The sequence below is a fragment of the Thunnus maccoyii genome, chromosome 10 (assembly GCF_910596095.1).
Source record: "Thunnus maccoyii chromosome 10, fThuMac1.1, whole genome shotgun sequence".
Taxonomy (NCBI): domain Eukaryota; kingdom Metazoa; phylum Chordata; class Actinopteri; order Scombriformes; family Scombridae; genus Thunnus; species Thunnus maccoyii.
In genome coordinates, this window is record NC_056542.1 from 3,277,065 (window position 1) to 3,302,881 (window position 25,817).

Below are 25,817 nucleotides of genomic sequence, written 5' to 3' on the forward strand. Positions count from 1 at the left end.
TTGAGTAGCATCTTGAAACTTTTCCAAACCACAGAAACCAAAAATCTCAAATTAAAAGATTCTCCAGAGTTTCTGAATGTCTGCAGGAATCCTGTGTAAACACTTGCAGTCACACAGCAAAAATCAGGCCCAGAACAGGGTGACCTTTGACCCCGTGGTAAACTGTGGCAGCTATGACACTCCTGTCCAACATTCCACGTAGTCTTTAGTTGAAACCCGCTCCCAACCGACCCAGCGGCAAACATATAATTACACTGTAAAACACTATAAAACAAATGAAGAGCAGTCGTATTAAAACATGATGGAAAAGAAATGTCATATGTTAAAATGGTGTTTGTGATGCACAAATAAGCTCAAAATGTTCATGTTGTTGGTTCTGGACAACTTTATTTACATTTGTTTTCCCCCCAAAATCCCCCAGTTTTAAATTTAAAATTCTGACACATCTTTTGTTCAGTTGAGGCCACGATGACATTTGACTTCATCTGATCTGACAATTGTTAATGCTGATCCTGCACTATCACTTCTCCTTCTCCCTCTCGTCTTTCTTCTTCTTCTTCTTCTTCTTTCGTTCGTGGTGGTAGTCGTCTGGCGACCGGGAATCCCTGCGAACATCCAAACAGCCAAAATTATCCTCAAAATGTCCCTAAAAATAATTTTTCATCAGATTCTGTAATTGTACAAGAACAGGTTGTTATATTTGTCCTTCCTCACCTCCTCCTCTTCTTCTTCTTGCCCTCTCTGTCGTGGCTTCGTTCTCGGCTGCGGTGGCGTCTGCTGTGGGAGTGATGGGACTCTGAGGACGCTGACTGCCTTTCATCCAACCGACGTCTGACAGAAATAATAATAATAATAATAATAATCATTGTCAAGCCCTTAAACAAACTTCAATATCTGCTCATCAGGAGGTCAGAGGTCACAGTGCTTCCTGTACCTGTGGGACGAGTGTTCAGATCTTCCTCCTTCCTCGTCCTCCTCCTCCTCTCTCTCGTCTCTCCACTGTCTGGCGAGCTCATCTGAGTGGACGTTGATCACCTCTCTGATCACCTGAACAATCAAAGTCATAAAACAACATTATACATTTTTTGCTTCATTTAAACAGGAAACAGTTTTGCTGAGGATTGATGGTCTGGATCACCAGTGTTTCCAGTATAGGATTTGCTCTGGTCAGCTGACCCAAACACATTTTCCCCAACATCCCATTTGATAATTTAACATTTCTTCTTTTCAAAACTCTTCATGTAAATTGCAGATTGAAAGAAAAAAGAATCTGATAATGATATCAGCTGATTCATTTACACATAAATGCATAAACATATTTGGAGAGGATCCCTTATATTTGTTTCCTTTAAGAACTGTTATTTTATATTTAAATAAGTTAATCCAGACCAAGCGGCAACCTCTGGGGCTGTAAAATGAAGCCAATGCAGAAGTGCCAAAAACTGCAGTTTGAGGCTCCAACAGCGAGTCAATCCCCATAGACCTCCATGTTAAAATGTCCAACTTTACAGCAGAAATAAACATGTTTACAGCCTGGTACAAAAAACGGTTTTGGTCTCTGTAGCTAATTTCCTCTTTCATGACAACTGTACGGGGGGTGAATTTTTTTATAACTCATCCATTTAAATTTTATTAAACTGTAAAGTTCTGCATAATGAACATGGCTGCTTTGAGTGACAGGTCCGCCAGCCGCTAGGTGGATTGTTTCAGCCATTCGGCCCGCCTCTTTGCCCATTTTTGATTGGCTGGGAGTTAGGCAGCGTCACGCACTGCCAAGATGGCGACGGCCGGAGCGGCTCGCTTTGAGCTTCAAAACCGCTCTTCAGAAACCAACGGGTGACGTCACGGTAACTACGTCCATATGTCTATGATCCGGACAGATATTTCTGATGCATCTCAGCATCGCCTCAAAATTGAACACCTACCATAATTAAACATAAAGACCTTTAAAGACATTTTATAACCTTAAATTCTGCAAATCAAATTTGAGACTTTTTAAGGATCTGTGGAAACCTTGTACCGTACAACTGTGCAAAGACAGTAAATGAACTGTTGACCTCTGAAGACAGAGGGTCAGTGCCTTGCTTGTGGGCATTCATCAGGAATGTGAGAGACAACGATTTACTCCTTTATTTCCTGCATCTACGCTCTTGATTCCTTCAGCTGCTGCTGTAGCTTTCCAGCTGTAAAATTCATGTGAATGATGTGATGATTTGGAAAATTCAGTCTAAAGTTGATGGATAATGTGAGCCGCTGTGAGGAACTTGAATGTTGGCATTAAACATTTGCTTGATGTTTTGGTCCATAGTAGCTTGACTGACAGGTGTCTGAGATACCTGTGGTGGTTCTAGTTTACCATCCCAGCTCCTCCTAAAGATAACAGAGCCGTTTCATCTCTAAGGGCAACAAATAAAAGCCTGCAGGCGTCTGAAAACGTGCGTCAGAGTCCTCCAACAAATAGAAGGGATTATGGGTAGAAAACCAGGCGAACATCCAGCTGTGGCTCACTCGTACCTCGGTGTAGGACTTCTTGGTGATGTGAACGTTCTTGGCTCGGTAGGACTGACGCCGCCTCTTGTAGTCCCTCATCTCTGCCATCAGCTCCAGGTGAGTCTTTGGCTCATTTTGTTCCTCATCTACACACAAATACACACAAACTAATTTTACTAAGAGGACCACGCTGAGGGAGAAACCAAACTTTCTATTGTCATCAAAAGTTAAAGCAAAACGTATTGTTTAAAAGACAGTTGCATCTGTGTACTGACAGCAAATACGGAAAATTCAAATAATGAGTAAAACCTTTATTTACAGATGTTCTGACACAATATTTCATGATTCTGGTGTTAGGTGGGCTCTTACCTTTCTGGAGCTTGGACACCAAATCTACGTAGAGATCGTCGTTGCTGGAGGCGGCGGCTTCGTTCTGTCTGTTGAGGACGCCGACCACGTGATCGTACAGAGCCAACCGGTCAGCGACGGTGAGGTCACACACGGCTCGCTTGTGGCTCTGAGGCACGTCGACAGGCTGGCCGGAGTACTGACCTGATGGACGACCAGAGAGGCTTTAAACACTGAGAAATGACTGAGAGAGACACACTTTTATCAAAAACATTTCATCATTCACTTATTTTTTTAAATGGTCATAACACAACTCCTCCTTCCTCGCCCTGATACTAGTCCAACTGTTGTTGATCATCTTCATCACAGCAGCTCGATGGATTCAGAAACACTTAAACTTTGTTTCTGTCTCTTTGTTAAATGGCAAAGCAGCTCTCACAATCACACTTGTAGCACAAAAACAACACAATCAGACAAATCTGATTATATAAAAAGTCCTGTTACTTATTTTTTGGGAAAGTGAAATGACTGATGCTTCATCAGTCTGAGTTAGTCATATCAAGTGGATATCTGACACATTTACAGCCTTTTTAGCATCAAATTCCCTCTTTGTGTTTCCCTGTTGAGCTGCGGTGGAAGTATAGCAACAAAAAGAGGGACTTTGGCACTAAAAAGACAAGTGAAGAACTGTGAACCCGTTCGTTTGTTATTTAACATGCTCTATGCTTTAAAATGTACAAAATGGACTGATCTAAGCTCCTTTTCTTACACAGAAATACAGAAAACATAATATTGATTGTAAAAGTCCTTTCAGTATGTGATCATTGAAGTAGTGGATTTCACAGAAAGAGGACGTGACATTAATATTTTGTATATTACATTTAAACCACTTCCTTCAATCAGCATTGAAGTGAGCTGACAAATCTGAATATATGATGCCTTTCCCCAACACGTAAAGGGAAAAGTGTGAGTGTGTGTGTTTATTTGTGTGTGTGTGTGTGTGTCCCTCAGCCCAGCCCTGTGGTTTGAAAGGATATGGCGTTAAAGGATACTGCACGTAATCAGGCAAGCCTGAACCAGAGCAGCAGAACTTTCTAGAGCCCAGTTCCTCTCTAATACTCACCCCTGTCGCTGAAAACAGAACACACAACACACCGATTACACACGTCAGCACAAATGTGATCATGAAGAAAAGTGAAAATCCAGAATAAAAATTATTTGAAGAATTATAGAATCCTCTTAGTAATTGTGGTTCAAATTTGGAGGCAGATGAGCTTAATGATGAGTTTATTTTAATTCTACAGTGACCTCTAGTGGTCTGTCCTCGCACCTGGCATGTAAAATGAAATGTGCTCTGACAGTTGAGTTCTCACTGTGTGACTCAGGATAACATACAACAGAACGACAGAGAAAAGAGTTGAACCGTGTCAAACTGAGCCGATACCTTGCCAGAAGACTCCTTCCATCCTCATCAGCGGAGCAGCAGATCTCGCCTGCAGGATCACTTGGTGTTGAGTGGATTTGTCTGCAGGAAGGAAATGACAGGATGACAACCGGGAAATGTACCAAGTGATTTCTGGAGAGCGACGGACGTGATTCAAACCAGAGACAAAGAAATTTAACTTCCATCTTGAAATAAACGTGATGTCACATCACTTTCCTCTTATCAGGATTCTCTTTAAGGTGTTTCATCCTGTAATAAAGATAAAAAACTAAAAACTTCACCAAAGAGAACTGACTGTCAGGTGACAGGTGAAGGTAGGTGCTTGTATTTATCTATAATAAACCTCTCAAAAGACCCTTAATAATTGAAATAATGTTTGTCCTTTAAACGGTATCTTTAGACTCAGTAATAGCAAAAACAACGAGGACAACAAAAAATTATATATTTATATATTTCTTTTCTTCTTATTTTCCAGAACATCTCAACTCTGATCAGCTGACTTTTGGAGCTTTAAAAGCTTTTGTAGCAAACCTCAATATTTCACCACAGTGGTTAAAATGTTTATGTTGTTTGGAGTCAAATGGATGAATTTCTCAAAAGTAACCATCATAATATCTTAAGTTTCTTCGTACAAATGGAAAAAGAGGCAGTGTTCTATAACATCTGACTTTCATAGCTGAACTGTGGATCATAAAGGTGAACAGTGATTTACTGTGACAGTCTCCAGTAGTGACTCACCCATTGTGAAGCTTCTGATACTGTTGTTCTGGTAACAGATTGAAGGGTCAGACATTTCCTCCTGCAAAAGAGTGATGCAACTTTTTAATGATTAACACTAAAATTCTTACTGTTTACATGTCATGGATGAAAAGACACTTGTGCAGTCTGTTGTTGTCCTCACTGATACAGACGGAAGTTGGAATTACAACCTCGCAGCTGTGCAATTGAAACATCTGATGTGTCTTAATGGCGTTGCTTTTGTTCCTGTTTATCTAGAGCCTTGTGTGTGTGTGTGTGTGTGTGTGTGTGTGTGTTACCTGCTCCTCAGCTGTGTAGCCCATCTTCCTGAGGCTGCAGGAGGCTTTATGTTTCTCCATGCTCCTGACCGGGACTCGGTGGTGAGGGTCATAGGGACACTGCTCCATCACTTCCTAAAAAACACATAAATAGAAGATGAATAACATGGAGAGAAATGACAAACTTAAGAGTTTAACGATAAATTGATCAAAAGAAACTAAAACTATTTTGATAATCAATTAAGTCATTTTTCAAAGGAAAAACACCAAATATTTGATGATTCCAGGTTCTAAAATGTGAGAATTCACTGCTTTTCTTAATCAAGAAAACAATTAACAGATTAATTGATAAAATATGAAAATAATTGTTAGTTACAGCAATAGATTATTTCCATTATTGATTAATCTGTTGATCATTTTCTCAATGCATCGATTAGTTGTTTGGTCCATAAAAACTCAGATGTCTTGTTTGTTTCACAATCTTAAGATATTCAATTTACTGTCATAAAGGACTAAATAAATCAGAAAATATTCACATTTCAGAAGCTGGAATCAGATATTTTTTTATCTATTCATTCTTAAAAAAAACTTCAAAACAATTAATCGATTTTCAAAATAGTTGGCAATTAATTTAATAATAGACTACTAATCGATTAAATGACTAATCGCAGCAGCTCTAGACAGAATTCGGAATAAATATGAATCATTATAGCTGTCAGAAACACAGATTTAAAAGCTTAACTAACTGATTTACGGTAACTAATATCGTTTTATCTCTACAGCTCGTCTCCTGTCGGTTCGGCAACAACTGGGAAACGACGCTTTCCTTTCGTTTGCTTTCACGTTAAAATATGATAATTTATTTAAGTAGGAAAATACTCCGATTACTCCTCAGATTATTATTATTTGCTTTAACTGAAAACTAAAAGCTAACCGTTAATGTTACCTGTTTGTAGTCCTTGTAATCCAGCGACCATCCCAGCGTTTCAAATATATCGTCTAGCTGTTTTTTGCAGCTTTCGGTGAACTCTGTCAGCTCCCGCAGACGGTCCAGTCTATCCTGGAGGGTTTCTGTTCCTAATGAGTCCGACATTTTTAGAGTTTTCACTCAAAATCAGCGGAGAATTTGCCGCAAATTCATCAGTGTTTTGTTTTCCCCGCAGTTGCAGTTGCCATGTTCAGCGCGCGGACTGATGACGTATGCCAGGGCGTCGGCGGGAAAGCAGTAGCAATGCATGCTGGTAGTTGCAGTCTACTATTAATTGACAGAATGTTCATTGGAAAGTGTTGTGGCAAGAATTCAGGATAAATAAAAACCTTTACGTTATATTCAGTTAAATAGTAAAATAAGGTAATATTTATATTATATTATATTATATTATATTATATTATATTATATTATATTATATTATATTATATTATATTATATTATATTAAACTTCATTTTTTGAAATAAAATGTATCAGTTAAGCCACTTTTTCTGTTATAGTTTATTAATCACAGCTGACAATGTTTTTCATTAAAAAAAAAGATAAACAGCTTGTCAAGGCCACACCAACATAACCATAATGCCAGGATGGATAGGCTATACATTGTTTATAGTATATACAGTCAGACAGGACATTCTGAAAGTTACTCGGGGCTCATGTTTTTAAACAATGTTAAACCTGTAGGTTTCTATTCTCAATACTCACAAGGCCGTCTACAAAGTCTAATAATTTCTGCAGAATAAAAACAATTTGGATGAATGAAATTGACTCACAACAGTCATATAATTCCACACACAGTTCTAGTGGTAGCTATTAGCACCACTAGCTGATATAGTTGTAATGTTATACAGGAATGAATAATCATAACTTCAAAAGCAGATTATTTTAACCTACATTATCTCAAATCAACGTATATTTCAATGCACAACTCAGAAGGTAATTTTTGCTCCTCAAGACTTATTTTAGTTGAGGACTAGACCTTACTGCCCCTCAGAGTAAACCTGCTGCTCTCATTTAGGCTGTATGAGAAAATGAGACAATAATCATAATAATGAATGCACAGTGCAGAGCAGCTGGATGAGAGATTATTACACGGAGTCTTTGTATTTAAAAATAATTCCATCCAAAGTCTGACTAAAACTGCAGAAATCTAAACAAGTTACTTTCCACTGCTGAACATTTGACTGTTTGTTAATTCAGACACAAAGCTCCACTCTGTCTGTCGACGAGTTGGACTGAACCAATTTTGTTCCTCGTTTTTGTCAGTTGTTGAAAATAGAAAAATAATAATTGCATAATTGAAACTCCTCCAATCACATTTATAACTTTTCAGTTCCTGACATGATTGATACGTACCTCCTACTTTAAACTTTAAAACAACCTGAAGTGCCTTTCCTTTATCCAAAGGTAAAATAATTTGAGAAGCCGACCTCTCATTTGGGCTTTCATTACAACAAAATCATGAAAATGAAGATTGTTCTCTGGCATGGAGGTTTTGTGGGAAACACTCAGAACTACTTTCTTCTTCTACTAGATAAAAAATCACACCACTTGCATCCTTTATGACATTACAGCACTTTAATGCATCAGTTTAAACATGAATATTATCTTACTGGCAATATTCACCTCAATTTCATCATATCAGTGAGGAATTGAAACCCTTTGAATAATTACAGACACAAATGAAAGTTATGATCAGTGTGCACATTTTGAAGAACTTGGAGGTAAAAACATGTGACTCTCTGTCACATCAATAAACTTGCACCATATATATTTTTAGGCAACTTCATTCTCTCAAATAATCAGAACCAAACATAACAATGAGGGAATTTATTATAGATTTTAAAATAGAAAATATATTGAATGACCCTCATGTAGTAAACAGCTCCATTGTTGCCGCCTGGTAATTTCAAAGGTTACAGTACATTCATAGGCAACGCTATTTATTTCTATAGCACCTTTCAACAAAAAGGTATTAAGACAAGATATCCAGTAAAACAACAAAGCATTATAAAAAGACATTTAAAAATATTAAGATAAAATAAGATCAAAAGGAACAAAATATACTAAAGAATAGAGCAAAAATGTACATAAAAAGCTTATACACTCACCTGCCACTTTATTAGGTACACCTGTACAATCTAATGCAAACCAATACAACAGCTCTGCCATGAATTCTACTTTTCGGCTTAAAAGTTTCGAGTTGACGACAACTATACTTGCTATGTTACTATAAGTGTAATAAAAGCTTTGCGAGTAAAAAGCCGAGAAGAGTATTTTACTAATGTGTTCCACCTAAAAAATGAACAGACGTCGACCCCAAATAACTAAAAAAACACTGATTTTTTTGGCTGAATTTCTCCAACATGAATCTGGTGAAAGTGGCGAGGATGCTAGAAGCTAGCATGATTTTGTAAAAAAAATTGTTCTGAGTGGATCACTGGGAAATACAATAAAATATGGAAGACTTGTAAAATATGACTCCTTAAATTGTTTGTTTGATCAGGTCTAAATGTTCTTTAATAATATAATTAATTGGATTAGCAGCAAAAATGGGATTGTTTTTGCCACTGAACAGGCCACTTCTGTGTTTTAGTTTCTTTTTTTGAGCTGGTGTCTCACAACAGCTTCACCAGATCATTCCTGTCTATTTCTTTGAAAAGCATCTTGGTCACCTCCACAGCCTGTTGGCTGTAGATCTGCTCCATCAGATCCACCACATCTAATATGTCTGTGTTCTCCAGTTTGTTCCATTAGATGCATGGGAGTCCTGGTGGGATGAGGTTTCTTAAAGTCTTGTCTCTTTACTTCTTGGGCTTGTAGCTGACTGGTGAATTAAAAACAAATAAACAAAGGGAGATGATTTGAACATAATTTTATTGATAATAGCTGAACAGCTCCTCTGAATGCAGCATCAGTTCTAATCATGATTTAAACTATTGGATGATTTTCAACCTGCATCTTATTGAATGAAGATTTGTTGTAAAAAGTCAGACTGATGTGACATTACTCACTTTCGGGACCAGTGGAGATAATTCATCCATAGTGTATTCTTCTAAGTGTTCCTCTGAGTGTTTATATGTATTTTCTAACCCTTGATCAAATTAGGCCTGTTCTGTTACGTTTGTTTTTTTCTTGAAAGTATTAAAAGTCATTTCATGAGAAAATGGCAGAGTTAATACCTGTGAAACTGCCTTCAACCGAGGCCGCTCCACCAGTTGCTCCACTTGAGGATCCCACATCTGTAACACATTAAGGGAAAATCGTAATTGTTTAACAACTGTATTGTTCTTCTTTAATGTTATTAACACAGAAAACAAACTGCTTTCTTAATGATCAGAACACTTGAGAAAAAAAAGTTGGCTAATATAAAATCAGGATCTGTCTCTCAGATCTTGTTTCTCTTAATTTGTCCTCGATTTGCTCTTCCTCCACAGAGGAATAACATATCTCACTTTGAATACAGACCATAGACTGTATAAAAATGACGTAGTTACCGTGACGTCACCCGTTGGTTTCTGAAGAACGGTTTTGAAGCTCAAAGTGAGCCGCTCCGGCCGTCGCCATCTTGGCAGGACGTGACGCTGCCTAACTCCCAGCCAATCAAAAATGGGCAAAGAGGCGGGGCCGAATGGCTGAAACAAGCCACCTAGCGGCTGGCGGACCTGTCACTCAAAGCAGCCATGTCCTTCATGATGCATAACTTTACGGCTTAATAAAATTTAAACGAGTGAGTTATAAAAAAATTCACCCCCCGTACAGTTGTCATGAAAGGAGAAATTAGCTACAGAGACCAAAACTGTTTTTTGTACCAGGCTGTAAACATGTTTATTTCAGCTGTAAAGTTGGACATTTTAACATGGGGGTCTATGGGGATTGACTCGCTTTTGCAGCCTCAAGTGGCCATTCAAGGAACTGCAGTTTTTGGCACTTCCACATTGGCTTCATTTTACAGCCCCAGAGGTTGCTGCTTGTTACAGACACAATACTTGTGAGTAGGATCGATTCATTGTTATTATGGCTCTGCACATGAGATTTGTTGACAATAAAAAAAAATGTAAAAAAAGAAAATCACCTTATCTGTATTTATCAGTATTTCAGTCAACTTTACATTTAAAGAAGCAAAATGCAATGTTTGCAATCATGCATGTTTTTAAATTGAAGTGCCTTTTTATGTTTTGCAATGTACCTCCCTCTCTCTTTAGCACCACAGCAAGGTCCAGTTGACACAACAACTTCAGAGCTCCAATAATATCATGATGATCTTATGATTTGGTTTCAAAACTACAAACATTTTAAAAATTGGTGAAATTCCAATTGGTTCTGTTCTAGTTGAAATATTTGCAGCTAATGTGTGAAATATTTATGACACATGACTGAAATCTGAAATCATGGACAGCACATATATGCAGTGTCTTACCTTCTGAATGACCAGAATTTAGAAAGTCAACTGAAATGAAATAGAGAACAAAACAAATATTGATGAAATGGCAGGTTAACACATAAATCAGACAGCTACAACCAGAATGTTACACCCACAGAGCAACAAATCCATTTTCAGTGTGCTTTGGTGTTGGTGATTCAGCTCTTGTTAATTATTGACATTAATTATATAGAATAGTTCAGTTAACAGAGGTCACAGAATGCATCTTTTTTATATAGTGTTGGTAATATTGTTTAATAACCACTGACCTTTTCGAATTCTACAGGTCCACACTGGTTTACCCTCCTGTTTATAACTGTAGAAGAGTTTAAGGTCGAAGTCTCTGTCTGGATTTTCAATGAACACTTCAAAGAAATTTGGGCCTTTGCTGTCATATCTGAGGGTTAATTTCTGTGTAAAAAATATGACATAAAAGGAGAGGAGGAGTTAGTTTCTGACAAAAGTAAACAGTCAAGTTAAATCCCTCACAACAAAAACAAAACTAATTGATTAGTGTCTGGTCATTAGGAACAGTGTTTTGCACATGCTCAGTTCATTCACATTTCTGTCTGGCTGCTGATCTCTCCTAAACTCTGAACACAGCAAGCAAAGCTGACTCCACATTCACCAAGCAGTATTGGTAACCTTCTTGAAGTAGCTTATGTGTGACCAAAAAGTCAATACATTTGTCAATTAAAGGAGTCTAAATGTCAATTCCCTTCATTGTATCCATGTTCCTCACTTCCATTATTTCCTTGTGTCTTATGTCGTATTTACATCATATTGTTCAGCTTTTAACTGCAGCCAAGTTGGAAAAACCGTCCATGTCAGCTTCCTGGTTGCAAATCTGAGTTTAAGATGATTTAAATTTCTGACACCTACAATATTTCTAACTTGGTCAAAAAAGAACTACGAAAGTGTTTAAATCCCTGCAGCAAAATGGTTGATCAGTTACATCTAAAAAAATCAAATATTAACACAAATACAATAAATCTATCTAATTGAAATAAAAGATAGTTAAAATGTGCAAGGCCATGTGTGACCACACCATTTGCACACCTTGCAATGGCCTTGATCCTATTTTCTCTGTCATACAATATGTCTGAACCACAATTCACTAAATGACTGAAGCAACGCCTGCGAGCTAGTTCAGGAAGCCCAACTCAAGTTGCTGCTTCACTCACAAGCCATACTCCCCTCACTGTGACATATATCACACGCACCCTTATAATCTGGTTGGTGTACTTAAGTCGTCAGTGCTCTGCTCACACTTTTGCTGCATTCCTGCAGCCACACCGCTAATACAAGCTATGTTTGATTGCTGCTGTTTGTAGGCCTACAGCATTTCAAAGACCTCCACCCCAGCATCCACCTGGAGGCTCTGAGTCTATCTTCCCCTGGGAGGGAAGTTAGTACCGTCGCTCCCAACTTCCTGCTGTGTGAGATCAATGTTTCCTTGTGAGGAGTCAAAACATCAGAGCCTAGACGCTAAACATTAATGTTCTACATTTAACTAATAATCTACTCCATGTGAGTTGGCTGACTGAATTGGAAAAACTGACAGACAGTACAAATTATACCAGCAATTCACTACATAAATGATAAATGACAGACAGTACAAACTGTACCTCTGGTATAATTTTTGCTGTGATGTCTGCTATGAAGTCCGATTGACTTGTGTCTGCTGTGAAGTCTGCTTCGAGGGTGAAGTCATGGCGCATTTTCAGGTATTTGTTTGGACGTGGCTTATCGATCACTTCGTATCCGTTTAAGAATTCCTTCTTGTGCACCATCTGGAAACAAAAACAATACATAACAAAACTGCTTAAAGGATACAATAGCAAACATTGTCACCTGTGTTTTAAAGTACATGAACAAGTAATGTGGTTTTTACAATATAGTATTAGAGCCACTGTTGGGAAAAAATGAACTGTGAGATTAGTCATGAGATTGAGGAAAAGTTCATGTTATGAAAATAAAGCCGCAAATTTGAAAAGCATATTTTATTGAATATATAATAATCTGCTGTAGAATTGTGATTTAATGAGTAAACAGGTGAGAGCAGCCTTCATTAAAAATGAATGAGTATATTTCATCAGTGAGGAAATACTTAGTGTATCACACCAGCAGTCAAAATACAATAAACCAATGGAATAAGTTGTGTAACCTTGTGAAGCAGCTGCTGAAGCACATTGAGCGCTTGGTTTTGTCCAGACAGGTGTGCCAAAGAGAGCAGAGATCAAATCTCAACATATGTTATCAGAAAAGGATTGAAGGCTGCTGCACATTGACACGCAGTGAGCAGAAGGCTTAATTTGAAAAGTTTCCATTTGTCAGTGAGATCTATAAGCCTCCAAACAAATATAACCCCATCAGGAAACGTGTCCACTACGCTGTCTCATGTTTTAAGTGGTTTATCTTTATACAGAAAGGGGGAAAAAACCTTCTGTGACCAGAGACCCCTCCCACTTCACAACTCTATTCTCACAATTTCACTTTTTTTCACCACTGGCCGTAATACTCAGTTGCAGACTTTTTAACTCTGATTATATTATAAATTTGTAACAGTAATTTATTAAATAACCTTTTTTAGCGTACGAGCATGTGGGATCAGATACACATGTAGATTGAGGGGTGGTGTGTTAGGGTTATAGTATATTAACACGTTGCACTTCATTTTCACTGCAAAGCCAAGATACATCAGAACCCCTCTGAGAGAGAAACTTGGTTCAGATAACTTGACATGGGATGATGTGACCTCAGACACGTCTTCAACAACATCTCCACAGCCATCTATGTGTAGGACAGCAAACTTGTCTAATATTGTGGAGTCATCTGCACAAAATACAAGCACACACATTTAGTGAGGAGAAAGGGATCGTATCAGAATACATTTAAATACATCTTTCATTATTTCTTCATGTCTACTTACCTGTGCAGATCCAGTGTGGCAGGTGCACTTCATTTAACTTCCCAGCAGTGACTTTGATGTTCAGTAGGGGACCTGCAGGCATGTATTGTAAGCTTTTCATTCTCTCCACGTGTTCTTCCCAAGAGCAGAACTGGTACTTAAAGCTGACCTTTTCTTCACAGACCCATCGCAGGTCTGACACACTGCATTCAAACTTTCCTGCTTCAGACTGTAGGCTAAAAAAGAGAAATGAGTCCTTGTATATGCACAAAATACTTCATAATAATAAGAAAGTGTGTTTATGTAGTACAATTCATGCATAAAATGCAACATAAAGTGCTTGACATAAAAGCTGAGAATCATAACATTTATGATAAAACAAGAAAAACTAAAAAAATTAAAATGATAGAATGAGACAAGATAAAACAACCGTCAGTTAAAAACACTGAAGGGACTCAATGAAGTAAATGTAAATTTAACCAGTAGCTGCCTTCATTTTATTGCCAGTTAAATGTAGCATTACCACAATTACTGTAATACGGCATGAAAAAGATCCTGAAAAATATCAAGACTAAGCTTTTTTCAATGGTTCCAGTTTGTTGTGACACAATATTGAAGATGTTATTTTTACCTGTAAGTTGGAGCCTCATCTGCATCTGTTCTGATCACTTCAGGTTCAACTGTAGTCCAGTCACTGGAGTCCTGCATCAGAGGACAGTCACATTTGTAAATAAGTGGATTTCTTCCTGTTTAATCACTAATTTTACAACATCACACAGATGAACAAATAAACAAGTGAGCAGATGAATGAATGAAAGGGATTACCGTAATGTTTCCACGAGCCTCAAACTCCGAGCTTCCTGAAGGCCCTTGTTAAAACACATCAGACAACGTTTTAAATGATGTTATATTTATAAATGGAATCATATAGTAACTTTCCAGATATTTTGCTGCTTTAGCACTATGTGCTACGTAGCGCTGCTCCTATATGAGATCAATATGTTATGCAGAACTTACTGCCGAGTAAAGTCTAAGTTGAGGAAAAGTGGCAGCGCTTCATAGGACTTCTGTTATGTACAATGTACAAGCTAGCTACATGTAGCTAATGAAATGACAATTGCTCATGAGAGGGAAAGATTATACAATAAAAATACAGGAAAAATCATATAACTTTATTTGTTTTGTATATACAGACATTACAATAAACAACTGAATAGTGACCAACATCAAATATGTAAAGTAATGGGAGTTGATGTTGCTGTAATGCTACATAGTGTCGTTTTTAGTTTTGTATTATTAATAATATAATTGTTTTTTTGTTTGTTTTTTTTGTATTTTCACCTCGATTGAACAGACAAGAAGCAGACAGAATATGAGCAGACAGAGTGAGTTATGACATGCAACAGACTGCAATAAAACCAGTCCATTACAATTATGTGGTATGAACCTTAACCAGTAGACTTTTAGGAAGCTGCTTGTGTTTTTTTGTTTTTTGCTAACTTGAGAGAAGAAACCCTTTAAAAAGATCTCGCTTCTTCAAACAGCAGATGTCGTTTTGGAAACTATGCTATATGTAGGAGTCTAATTATTCTGAGTTTACTTTTGGCTTGTTGTTGCTGTAGACAATTTAAAACCAGTGACTGATCTACAATCATTGACTACAGTGACTATACAGCATACAGTAAGTATCTTTGCTTGTGTTAATGGCATCTATAACAATCAAAACAAACACATATTCAAATGGCTGCCTGACTGTCCAAAATGTATTTTGAATGATGAAATAAAAAAGAGTAACATTTAAGTAGAATAAGACCCCGCTCTGCATATCAAATGTTTGATATTGTAATTTATTTCTTTTTTTCACACAACTTACCTTTGGATCGTGAGCTGGTGTCTGACAAACTCTGCACCAGATCCGTCTTTCTACTTTTTCCGAGTCTTTGGGAGCCTCTCAGTGGAGGGTCCTGCAGGAGCCCCTTGAATTTCTCAGTGAGACTTAATTCTTCCAGTGTTTCCAAAAGCTTCTCCTTTGCTGGTGTCATTGTAACGTCCTGATGGATTCAAAATGACCAGAGGGCATTTATGCAATATAAAACACTGATGTCTCTGCATCAATGTTAACATTTAAATCATGTGAGTATTATAACAACTAATATTATTATATTACACAAAATAAGACAAAGTGTGATTCATTTCATTTATTTGTATGAACTGGTTATTAGTAATTGTGATTTATTGCATGTCCACCTGATCACATGTTCTTATTGCTGCAACAGCAGCTGTGAAATTTCTGGTTTAAAAACTCTTTCCACCTATTTACCATCAAACTTGAATAAAAAAAGTCTATAATATAATATAGTATAGTATATAGTATAATATTTAAGCTTGAAATCTCAATCAGAAACCTGCTTCAGTTTGGTGAGCACCATCAATGAAATGATACCACTGGTTTGTATCATTATTTATAATGGTCGAGATGAGGATCATTTTCAACCAGCAGCTATGCGTTGAAAGCTGTGTTGTGTAAAGTGTGTTTATGTGACGTTACTCACTTTCTGGAGCAGTGAAGACCTCTGCATCTCTGAGGAGAAAGAAAATAGAAAATGACTCAGGACTGATTAAACATCAGACTGTAATCAGTTTTAGTCAGATTTGGTTGCAATAACACTAAATTCTCCTCTGCTGCTTCTGACATCATGAACCATAATCATAGAGAAAGAAGAGAAGTTGAATATCATATCGTTAAAAGCCTTGAAATCTAACAGAATCCAATATAAAAGTACAACAAATATGACCGTCCCTATGTAAAGATTATCACCTCATAAAATAATCTTTGATGAATTATACTGTCAGTTGTACCTAATGTTTTGCTGAGTCAAACTGAAACTGGGATTCTTGTCACTTTGTTTGGAAGGAAATATGATCTATAATCAGCTGTTGTGAGTCAATTTCACTTTTCCAAGAAGACAAAACCGTCTTTGGAAACATTTGTGAAATCAGCATCTGAGCCTCACTGACATCTGAGGGCTGCAATGTTAACTTCCCTACTGTGCTACTGACTGGAGAATGTCATAGTCCTGATAACAATGATACAAGACTTTTTTTTTTTTCCTTTTTCAACAAGCCCAAACAGCAGGGCCGGACCAGGAAAATCATTCAGGCTGGGAAATATAGCGTAGAGTATAGCCTCAGTTAGGCTACCTTTTAAGTGGGGGGTCTGGGGGTTACAAATACTTGATTTCCCACATTCTGGTGAATTTTAATGCATGTGAATAACAAACTAATGAGCCAACAACTGCTTAGTACAATGAAAACTGTTATGAACCTCAAATAAAACCAAAGGTACATATCATTAAGGAGGGAGACGATACTACTACTACTGTGGCATCAATGCATCATATCTTGTAATGGACCATTACAATACAGTTAAAAACTCTCCTCCTATTTAAAGAACAGAGCACAATACCCTACTCAGTTTACTGATATACACTAACTGTTACCCATCAAAGGTTAAAATAGCCCTTTAACCAACACAAACATTAAATAACACAGATCTTTAAGTTTTAACACATTACAGTAGCCTGAATAGTGACGGAAGACGTTGTGTTGTCTCAATAATTTTAAATTATGAGCTCAAAGTATGAACTCACTGACTGAAATTTTCACCAAAACAAATGAATTTTCAAATAATATTGACCATATTAACTAGACTAGATGGTCCAATCATGCTTTAAATGTTTTTGAGGACATTAGAAAGGGGACTACCACTTTTATTATTGATTGTCCAGTTTCTTGGCTGCTTTCACATTGACATTGGACGATGATGACGCATCGGTAACATTAGCTACGTTAGCTAGGTAGCAAAAATTAACTAGCTAGCATGTTTATTCACTGACTAACATGGTGGCTTTTAGCTGCATCTCCTGCAAGCGCCTTTCTTTTTTTCTCTTTCCCTCTCTGCTCCACTCTTCCTATTTTCTCCACCGTCCATCTTGCTGCTCGGTCATTTCTAAATGCGCTTGCTGCCAAACCAAACCTGTAACCGCCAACTACTCTCTCTCTGTCTCTGTCTCTGTCTCTCTCGACTAGCTAGCTCTCTCCTTCTACCGCCTGACTGTCACAGCGGGCAGGGCACTGTTGTGTTCAGGGTCCAAAAAATCAAAAACAAAACTGCAGCCTGCAATGGGCCTGCTGGGCCATTTAGCAGGCCAGGCCCCTGGGAAAAGTCCCAGTGCTCCCGATTTCCAGTCCGGGCCTGCCACACAGCCTTGGTTATGTAACATTAGCAACTTAAGACGTGTGTCACTTAACAATATTTAACATTTTGGAAGATCCCTCGTGCTGTTAAGTTTTCTTTTCCACTCAGAAAGTGTAAGCTAGCAAGCTAGGCTAACTAACTTCCACTCAAAGTAGAAGATGGCCTAGATCTCTAAAGGCGTTACATGTCAGACAGATGTTGATTTAATTAATGATATGTTGCATTTTTAAAATAAATTATTAGATGTATTCATTAGACACATGATAGTGTAACGTGACAGTTTTTGTCTTCTTTATCTTACCTTTATAAGAGCTGGTGTTTGATAACCTCTGAACCAAATCTGATCTGTTCATTTTCTTGAAAATCCTCACAGTCAGATCCACAGACTGTTGGCCATAGTTCTGCAACATCAGATTCAATATGTCTGCACTGTTTTCTGTGTCAGTCAATTTCAGTGAGATGTCTTGGAGGTCCTTCTGGGAGACGGTCAACTGCAGGACGTCCTTGAATTTCTTTAACTGCTGATAACTCAAATCATTCAGGGTTTCCAAAAGCATCTCTTTAACAGCTGCCATTGTTGCTACCTGGAATAATCAAAACATTAATGAGGCATACAGTACATTTCATCCACTAGAAAAGAAACACTTAAATAGTTTCTCATTGCATCTCATGATGGTGATGTTGGTGTAGCTATATAACAGACGTCATTGTTTCTACCTGCTAAGTTCAAAGAAAATGTTTATTGGGTAAATACACAAACTCTTTATTTTATTGAGAACAGATGTGTGTGTTTTAGAAATGTAGATGTAGTAAGATTACATCACCCATATTGCACAAGCTAATAATTGAATGAATAATATTTGTCCAATAGATCACATACTGTATGCCTGTTTTTACAAACTACTTGTGTGTGTATACATTTCTTTAGTAACATCAAGTGAATTATTTTATCTGTAGAAACAGGATCATGCAGGATGACCACTGCTCCACCCAGGTAAATCTTTGTAAGGCGCTGGAAGCATCAATGAGTCCAAACTTGATAAAAGAGATTTCCGCACACTTTAGTTTGAGCTTTCTGTCTATCAGACCTTCATCAGAACAGACAAGATTCAGTAATGAACAGGCAGGTAAGGATAAATAATCCCATTCTAATCAATGGCAGCATGCAATGCACCTGTTCACATCCTGGTGGTAGACACTCCACCTCTTGGGAATTGTAGTTTTTAAGTGAGGCATACAAGTAGTACAATCATATATTGTACTCTGTGAGGCGGGATCGTCTAAAAAGTGCACCTGTAAAAAGCCACCAGGGTTAAGCCTTGGAGGAAACTCAAAATGTTGTTGTAAAGTACTTGTCTGCCATCTCTCTTCTTTTAATTTCCGTGTTTAACAGTTTGTTCTCAATTGATTGGTAAAATAAGTTATTGTTATTACATTTTAATTAAATTATTTAAATTTGACCATATGGCCTTAGTGCGATACATTCCCCCCAAAAATGGCGGTTTTATCACACTTGATACCATGTAGACTATCTTTTTAAAGAACAATTTGAAAACGTAACGTTGTCAAGGCATAAAACCAATGATCTGTTGATCTTAACAAATAAAGACTTGATAGTCTAACAATAGTATAGCCCTCAGTGCTGGAAAAAATGTTTAATTAAAAAAAATCAAATCAAAATTGTGACCTTAAAATCAAATCAAATTGTGGATTTGGAGAATCGTGAAAACCCTAGATGTTACCCTCCCCAGGAGTGGTCGGCCAACAAAGATCACACCAGGCATGTAATAATCTGAGAGGACACAAGGGACCCCAGGGTAACGTCTAGGAAACTAAAGGCCTCTCTTGCAGTGATATATGTCAATGTTCATGAGTCCATCATCAGGAGAACACTGAACATCAACGGTGTGCATGGCAGAGTTACAAACCCACTACTCTCCAAAAAGAACACTGTTGCCTGTCTATGGTTTGCTCAAAGCCACGTGGATTCATCAGAAGGCTGTTGGAAAAATATTCTGTGGACGGATGAGACCAAAATCAAACTTTTTGGCTTGGATGAGAAGCGTTATTTTTGGCAATGAGCAAAGACTGCATTTCAGTATAAGAGCTATATACCATCTGTGAAACATGGTGGTGGCAGTATCATGGTTGGAGCCTGTTTTGGCACCTCTGGACTAGAACGGCTTGCAATCATTGATGAAAAAATGAATTCTGAGTTGTACCAGCAAATTCTACAGGAAAATGTCAAGGTATCCCTTAAGAGTGGCTGCAAAAGTGGGACATTTTGCAAAATAACCTCAAATAATCTTCAGAAAAGACTCTAAAGAAGAGATAACAGCATTAATCAGCAAGAACAGAAGAGGAAATATCATCTTTGGATATATTTTTTAAATCAAAGCAACTAGCTACCTGTCAACTGCTACCTGAAGAGTTATTTTGTGAAGACAAGAAGAGAAATTAAGGGGTCCTTGTGTCCTTGTAGGCGGTATTCTCTCTCTCCATGAACTGGTGTGATGGCAGCACGACCAACATTTGCGGCAGCCTCTCCTAGTTCTGACTTTGCAGTGTCTTTGTCCATGTCTACGTCTACGTCTGTGTCATCGTGTGGAGTGCACATCATCATTTCTGACGTGTGTGCCAACTTTTGTGAGTTTTCGAGCATCCCAAGCCCCTTGAAAATGCAATGGCGTACTTGAATGATAATACTTAAAGCTGCAAGCAGCGATGAACGGGCCCTCGCCCTCGTCGGAGGGAGCGGCAGCTGTGGTGTCACTATTGGAGGTCTCTTTACATGGCTCTGAATTTTCAGGATTATCTGAAACTGTGTGAATTGGAAAAAATATTATTGTCTGTGTGCAGTATGTGGCGCTGGAGATGACTTATTGGAAATTGTGTGTACATTTGATGAACTATGTGTCATTTAGGCCTCACTTCCTGTTGACCATAGATAATACTACATAAGTGAAATAGTAATGCAGCAATACATCCACCAGAGGGCAACTAACATGGATATACATTTTCGTGACTACTGGTCATTGCATGTAGGACATAACTATCACTTCCTGTGTCCACTATGTGGCGCTAGAGAACACCATGTTGCTGTACATTGTGTGGACCACACCATGTAAATTTCATGTAAATCAGATGATGTTTCTCATATAAGGCTGACCTCCTGTTGCCAGTAGGTGACGCTATGACTATGATTCAATATTTACATGTAGATGTGTTCAGGCCTGGACTCTTATCAAACATGAGAAATTTGGGGCAGATATGACGATAATGTGAAGTCAAGTTACAACAACTCCCTGTTTTATGGTGAAACGTGCAAACTGACTGACATAAAATATATAAATGTTCACCATTTCTGATGCATGTGCAAAGTTTCGTGAGTTTTTGAGTGTTAGGAGTGATTGGGGGCGGGGTTTATAGTTCCTCTTTCTTCCTTTCCCTTTTCTAAACACTGGACTGGTTTTCATTGAGAAGATAACAAGGGTGTGTGGTTAAGCTGCGTGTTGATAAAAAGGATGTCACGGTGAGGTGCACGCGCAGCCACTGGAGTAACTTAATGATGTGATGATGCTGGGAAAGTGCGACAGTTGAATGAGTGATACGAGTTAAGTTAAAACCCAGAGACGTCCTTTTAGAAGCGTTTTTTGAGACATTACAGCTTCACACCTTTCCTGCTCCCGGACCCTTGTGTAAAATCTGCTCCGTTCTTCGGGGACCCATCCCCCAACCACCAAAAACTGAACTGAAACGCCAGGCGGAGCTCGCCACTCACGAGAGCAACGCCCAGTGCTGGCGAGGCCGTGTCGGAGGGACTTAATAACTGCTAGCCGGCCTGGGAACTGGGTAAGGTAACCCACCTCCTGGCTGTCTCTCTCTGATTTTGGAAACCAGTCCCTCTACCTCCTCCTTCCACGTCCTTCTATGTTTTCTCCTTTTCTACACCCTCCAGGTTAGGACTAGTATTGGTTCTCAGCACTGAATCCCCTAGACTTGACTAGTCCGTAACATTGAGCGTCTTTAGCCCCTAAAAAATTGTGATTAATTTGGACAAAAAACAATAATTCCTTGCATTGCAATGGTACGCTACTCGCTGATCAGGCCTTAATAAATAATGATGTGTTGGAAAAGCAAAGCTCTGAAAGACTGTCCATCAGTCAGGTGAATCATCCTGAACTTCTGTGAATCCAAAAAAGTTCAAAGAATACTAACAAATGTGTCCTCATTGAATCAAGAATAAAAAAGTCCTAAGCTAGTGTAGTGTATATGCAGACACTGAAGACAGTCATAAGTTTCTCACTGCAAGGTGAAGTCAGTGACTTTCAATATGCTGTTTCTCACTCTTTCACCTTCCCGTTTTTCTAACCACAACCAGTGTGACCTTCTATCTCAGCAGCCGCAGACGGACAGAAAGAGAAACTAAATGAGATTTGAAAAGAGAGTGTGGGAATGAACTCAAACAACAAAAAACTTCTTCTTTTTGGTTTATAACTGCGGTTGTCAACCAGCGTATTAGGTACATTACTGCCACCTTCTGCTCCAGAGTGTGGACCAGAGATGAAATCCTACACATTAATCCTGTCTGTTTTATAAACTCAAAGAAAACTCTACTGCTCCTCCCACTTGGCAGGTTCATTAAAGTTTTAATGCTGAGCTCCTGAACTCCAGTCTTCATATATTGTCTTTCTTGATCATATTTAGTACAATCTAAGCTTGCATGCATAATAGCCTCCTCAGCCAGCTGGAAAAAATATGCGCATATATGGCCACAGTGAGTTGGAAATATCGACATATCGGATATGGGCAAAAAATCCAATATCGTGCATCCCTAGTGACTTCCAGTGCAACTAAACCACAGAGGAAATTAAGAATGAGGCCTTGTTTACACCTGGCATTAACATACGTCTCGGGTGATCCGATCACAAGTGGACAGCTTTAACCTTCAGCTTTACCTAACCGGTTTCCCTCTTCAAATCGACAGTTAGAATAGAAATTAAACCATTAACTTTTCGCTTGTCTGACTAAAAAAATATTTCAGAAGCTAAACGTAGCTGGATAGTTTCCTCTGTCCTGTCAAGTTGATAACTACAGTTTTTAGTTTCGCTGTGCTGCTAAACATAAGGAGCTCATCAGGAGGACGGCTGCTTTACTCCAAACAGTATGAATCTTGACCGTGTGTGTAACAGCTGACCTATTGGATGTGTAGATGAACACAGAACATTAATTAACATTAGATCCTGTCGGCGTGTCGGAGATTTAAATAATCAATGAAGTTATGCTGCTGTATCTTATGCTTAAATACGCACAGTGTCTCTGAATGGAGAGATGCAGCTGCGGGGAGATCGCTGCATCTCTCTCTCTCTCTCTTCCGACGCGGAATATTTATTTATATCCTGAATATTTATCCTGTTATCAAACAAGTTGAACACAGCTTTGGACGAATACCGAATGAATTTGGTCTTTGAAAACAGAAATGATGTCTGTGTTTATTTGCATATAGAGCGGGGAAGTGAGATCGGATCAGATGCGGTCACTCCGGACGCATATGGAGACGCATGTCGTGCAAACAGAGCCTGAGAGAAGAAGTGGTCTTGTGCGGATTAGTGGTAATTACGTGACAATACATGCATGTTGGGATTGTAATATGCATGCATTGTCACATATTCAGTTTCAGAGAGAGGCGCCACAGCGTCTCTGCACCAACCACAATACGAATATACAGTTCTGACCGTCCATGTCTAAAGTATAATGGATACATTTTCTTCTCTTATTTTGGGTCTATTTTGTCTTGTGTTTTGAAGAAAAGCTGCAAATGTGGAGGGTACACACTTGATTTTGAACCTTCATTCTACCCAAAGTAGAATCTAACAATGCAGTTTTTCATAAAACAGGGACTGAGTATTTGACTCCCATCACTTACATTTCAGTCTGGCAGTACTTCAGGGCAAGTATGAACAGGAGGAACAATCACAGAGACCAATAACTATTTCAATGTACATATGGGCTTGTGAGTTTTCTGCTGAGAATTACTGTCACACCAGCTGTTTGAAATTACACCATTTTAATGACGAATTTTGAGTTGCCCCAAAGTGCAACGTGACAATGGAAAAAATATGAGGGTAATCTCCAAAGTTGGACATAAGATTTTCACTGGATAGCAACATTAAGAGTCTTTGCTGTAAAATCAGTAAAGGTCTAATCTTCACTTTGAGCAGCTACAACCTTTAAACACTGTTTACATCTTAACACATCAATAATTTCACTACTTACCTAACCCAAACTGTACCTTCATTTTAAACAAGTCTTCACCCCAAAATGAATGATTTACGTTATGAGGACTTTTTTATTTGTCCCCAAAAGAGAGGCGAGTCCCCACATGTGACTGTTTAAACACATTTATGACCCAAAAACATGATCAATACCTGAGACACGCAGTTTTCCTGTTTCATCATTAATCGAGTCAAACTTTAACAACCTGTTGTTTACATACTAACGTTAACAAAGTCTTAGCTAATGTCTTACCGTAGTATTGGAAACTCTACAGAGGAAGCAGGACGATGGAATTGAAAGTTAAAAAAAGGCAGTACAGTTTGAAAAAGTTTTGACTTACCGTTATAAAAACAGCTTGTCGCTCCAGCCGTTAAGATGTTTTGATGATGATGATGATGATGATGATGATGATGATGATGATGATGATGATGATTAATTGCGTTCGAAAGAAAACTCGTCTCTCTCTCTCTCCTCCGTAAGTGAGTGTTTCATTATCCGGGACGGTTTGACATCAGTGTTCACCAATATTCATCAGGGTTAATTGTGGGAGTGAAAGGGGGTGGGGGGATATGAGGTTCGTCCACGTGCGCACATTGTCAAGTTGATTGTGATTTATAAGTGTACACACAGCTTTATAAATCTGATTGTTTTTTGGTGCACGCCATTTTTGCCTTTTTTTTTTACACACATACACTGCTCCTCACACCTGAGTTAAAAAAATAGTTAAGTTGAATTATCTAGGTTAATATTCTGCTGTAATATGAAACTCCATGTTGGGCTATTAGTGTTGTCTGCAGTTGGGGTTTTGGAACTTAAATCTTTATATATAAATAGAAAGCATACAGTCTATTATCAAACTTTTGCTAAAGCTACTTATTTGGGCCATTCCAGTTTTTTTTATTTCTTCACCTGTTGTTTAGAACCTGGACAAAAATGATTGTGAATATTTTTTTCAGAGTACAGATGAATTTTCAAGAAACAACTCACATTGGTAGCCTGATATTCTACTACGCTGTTGGGTGTTGAGGATATTTAACTTCACTATTGAGTTGCTGTATTTAAGTCAAATACACAAACTATATTTTAGTGTATTATTTTCTTTTTGGGGGGGGGGGGGGGGGGGCTTTTTTTGCTGTTCTCCCCATGTCTGCGTGGGCTTCCTCTGGGTTCTCCGGTTTCCTCCCACACTCCAAAGATGTGTAAACTGTCAATAAAAATGTGTGGTTTAAAATACCTATCTTATTTGATTCTCTGTAAACTGATGATGATCCATTATTTTCACCAATGCAACAGAAAGTTGGTGACATTACATGTGTAGAAAATCTTCCTCTCTGCCCAGACCTAGGTGGGCGGGACTTAGCTTCAACCTAACGGGCCACACCTGAAGTGATAAAAGCCTGGCTCAGGCCCTGCTCAGTCTCTTCCTTTGTCTTGCTGCAGTATGGTGACCTGTATGTTATTAGCTACCTTCTCCAGTTGACTGTGCATCAGGTGCATTCTTTTAGTAAGTTGAAGGCATTTGTTGTAGTTATTGCAGTTTCTTTGTTTAATGACCAATTGAGTTAAGATTTGAAGTATTAAAGTACCTTTTGTGTACTGATTATCATTTAGATTAAGATTTACTAGAACCTTTGTTTGCTGATTATTGTTTCGTCTGCCTTT

The 25,817-nt window shown here is 38.2% G+C and overlaps 2 protein-coding genes across 2 annotated transcripts; both read right to left on the minus strand.

The window, feature by feature from the left end:
* Positions 1 to 367: 367 nt before the first annotated feature.
* On the minus strand, positions 368 to 6,515 carry snrnp48 (small nuclear ribonucleoprotein 48 (U11/U12)). Its single transcript, XM_042424169.1, has 9 exons — positions 6,245 to 6,515; positions 5,320 to 5,433; positions 5,021 to 5,081; positions 4,283 to 4,363; positions 2,860 to 3,042; positions 2,515 to 2,636; positions 935 to 1,047; positions 715 to 831; positions 368 to 605 (listed from the first exon to the last, which is right to left on the minus strand). The coding sequence occupies exons 1-9, from the start codon at positions 6,389 to 6,391 to the stop codon at positions 521 to 523; spliced, it is 1,023 nt and encodes a 340-aa protein (XP_042280103.1). The 5' UTR covers positions 6,392 to 6,515; the 3' UTR covers positions 368 to 520.
* A 1,328-nt stretch (positions 6,516 to 7,843) lies between these two features.
* LOC121906317 (NACHT, LRR and PYD domains-containing protein 1 homolog) lies at positions 7,844 to 24,439 on the minus strand. Its single transcript, XM_042425125.1, has 13 exons — positions 24,408 to 24,439; positions 18,181 to 18,463; positions 16,174 to 16,202; positions 15,495 to 15,672; positions 14,447 to 14,490; positions 14,253 to 14,323; positions 13,643 to 13,857; positions 13,295 to 13,545; positions 12,339 to 12,503; positions 10,980 to 11,121; positions 10,708 to 10,737; positions 9,470 to 9,529; positions 7,844 to 9,114 (listed from the first exon to the last, which is right to left on the minus strand). Exons 2-13 carry the CDS (start codon positions 18,452 to 18,454, stop codon positions 9,092 to 9,094), a joined length of 1,482 nt encoding a protein of 493 aa, XP_042281059.1. The 5' UTR covers positions 18,455 to 18,463; positions 24,408 to 24,439; the 3' UTR covers positions 7,844 to 9,091.
* Between the last annotated feature and the right edge of the window lie 1,378 nt (positions 24,440 to 25,817).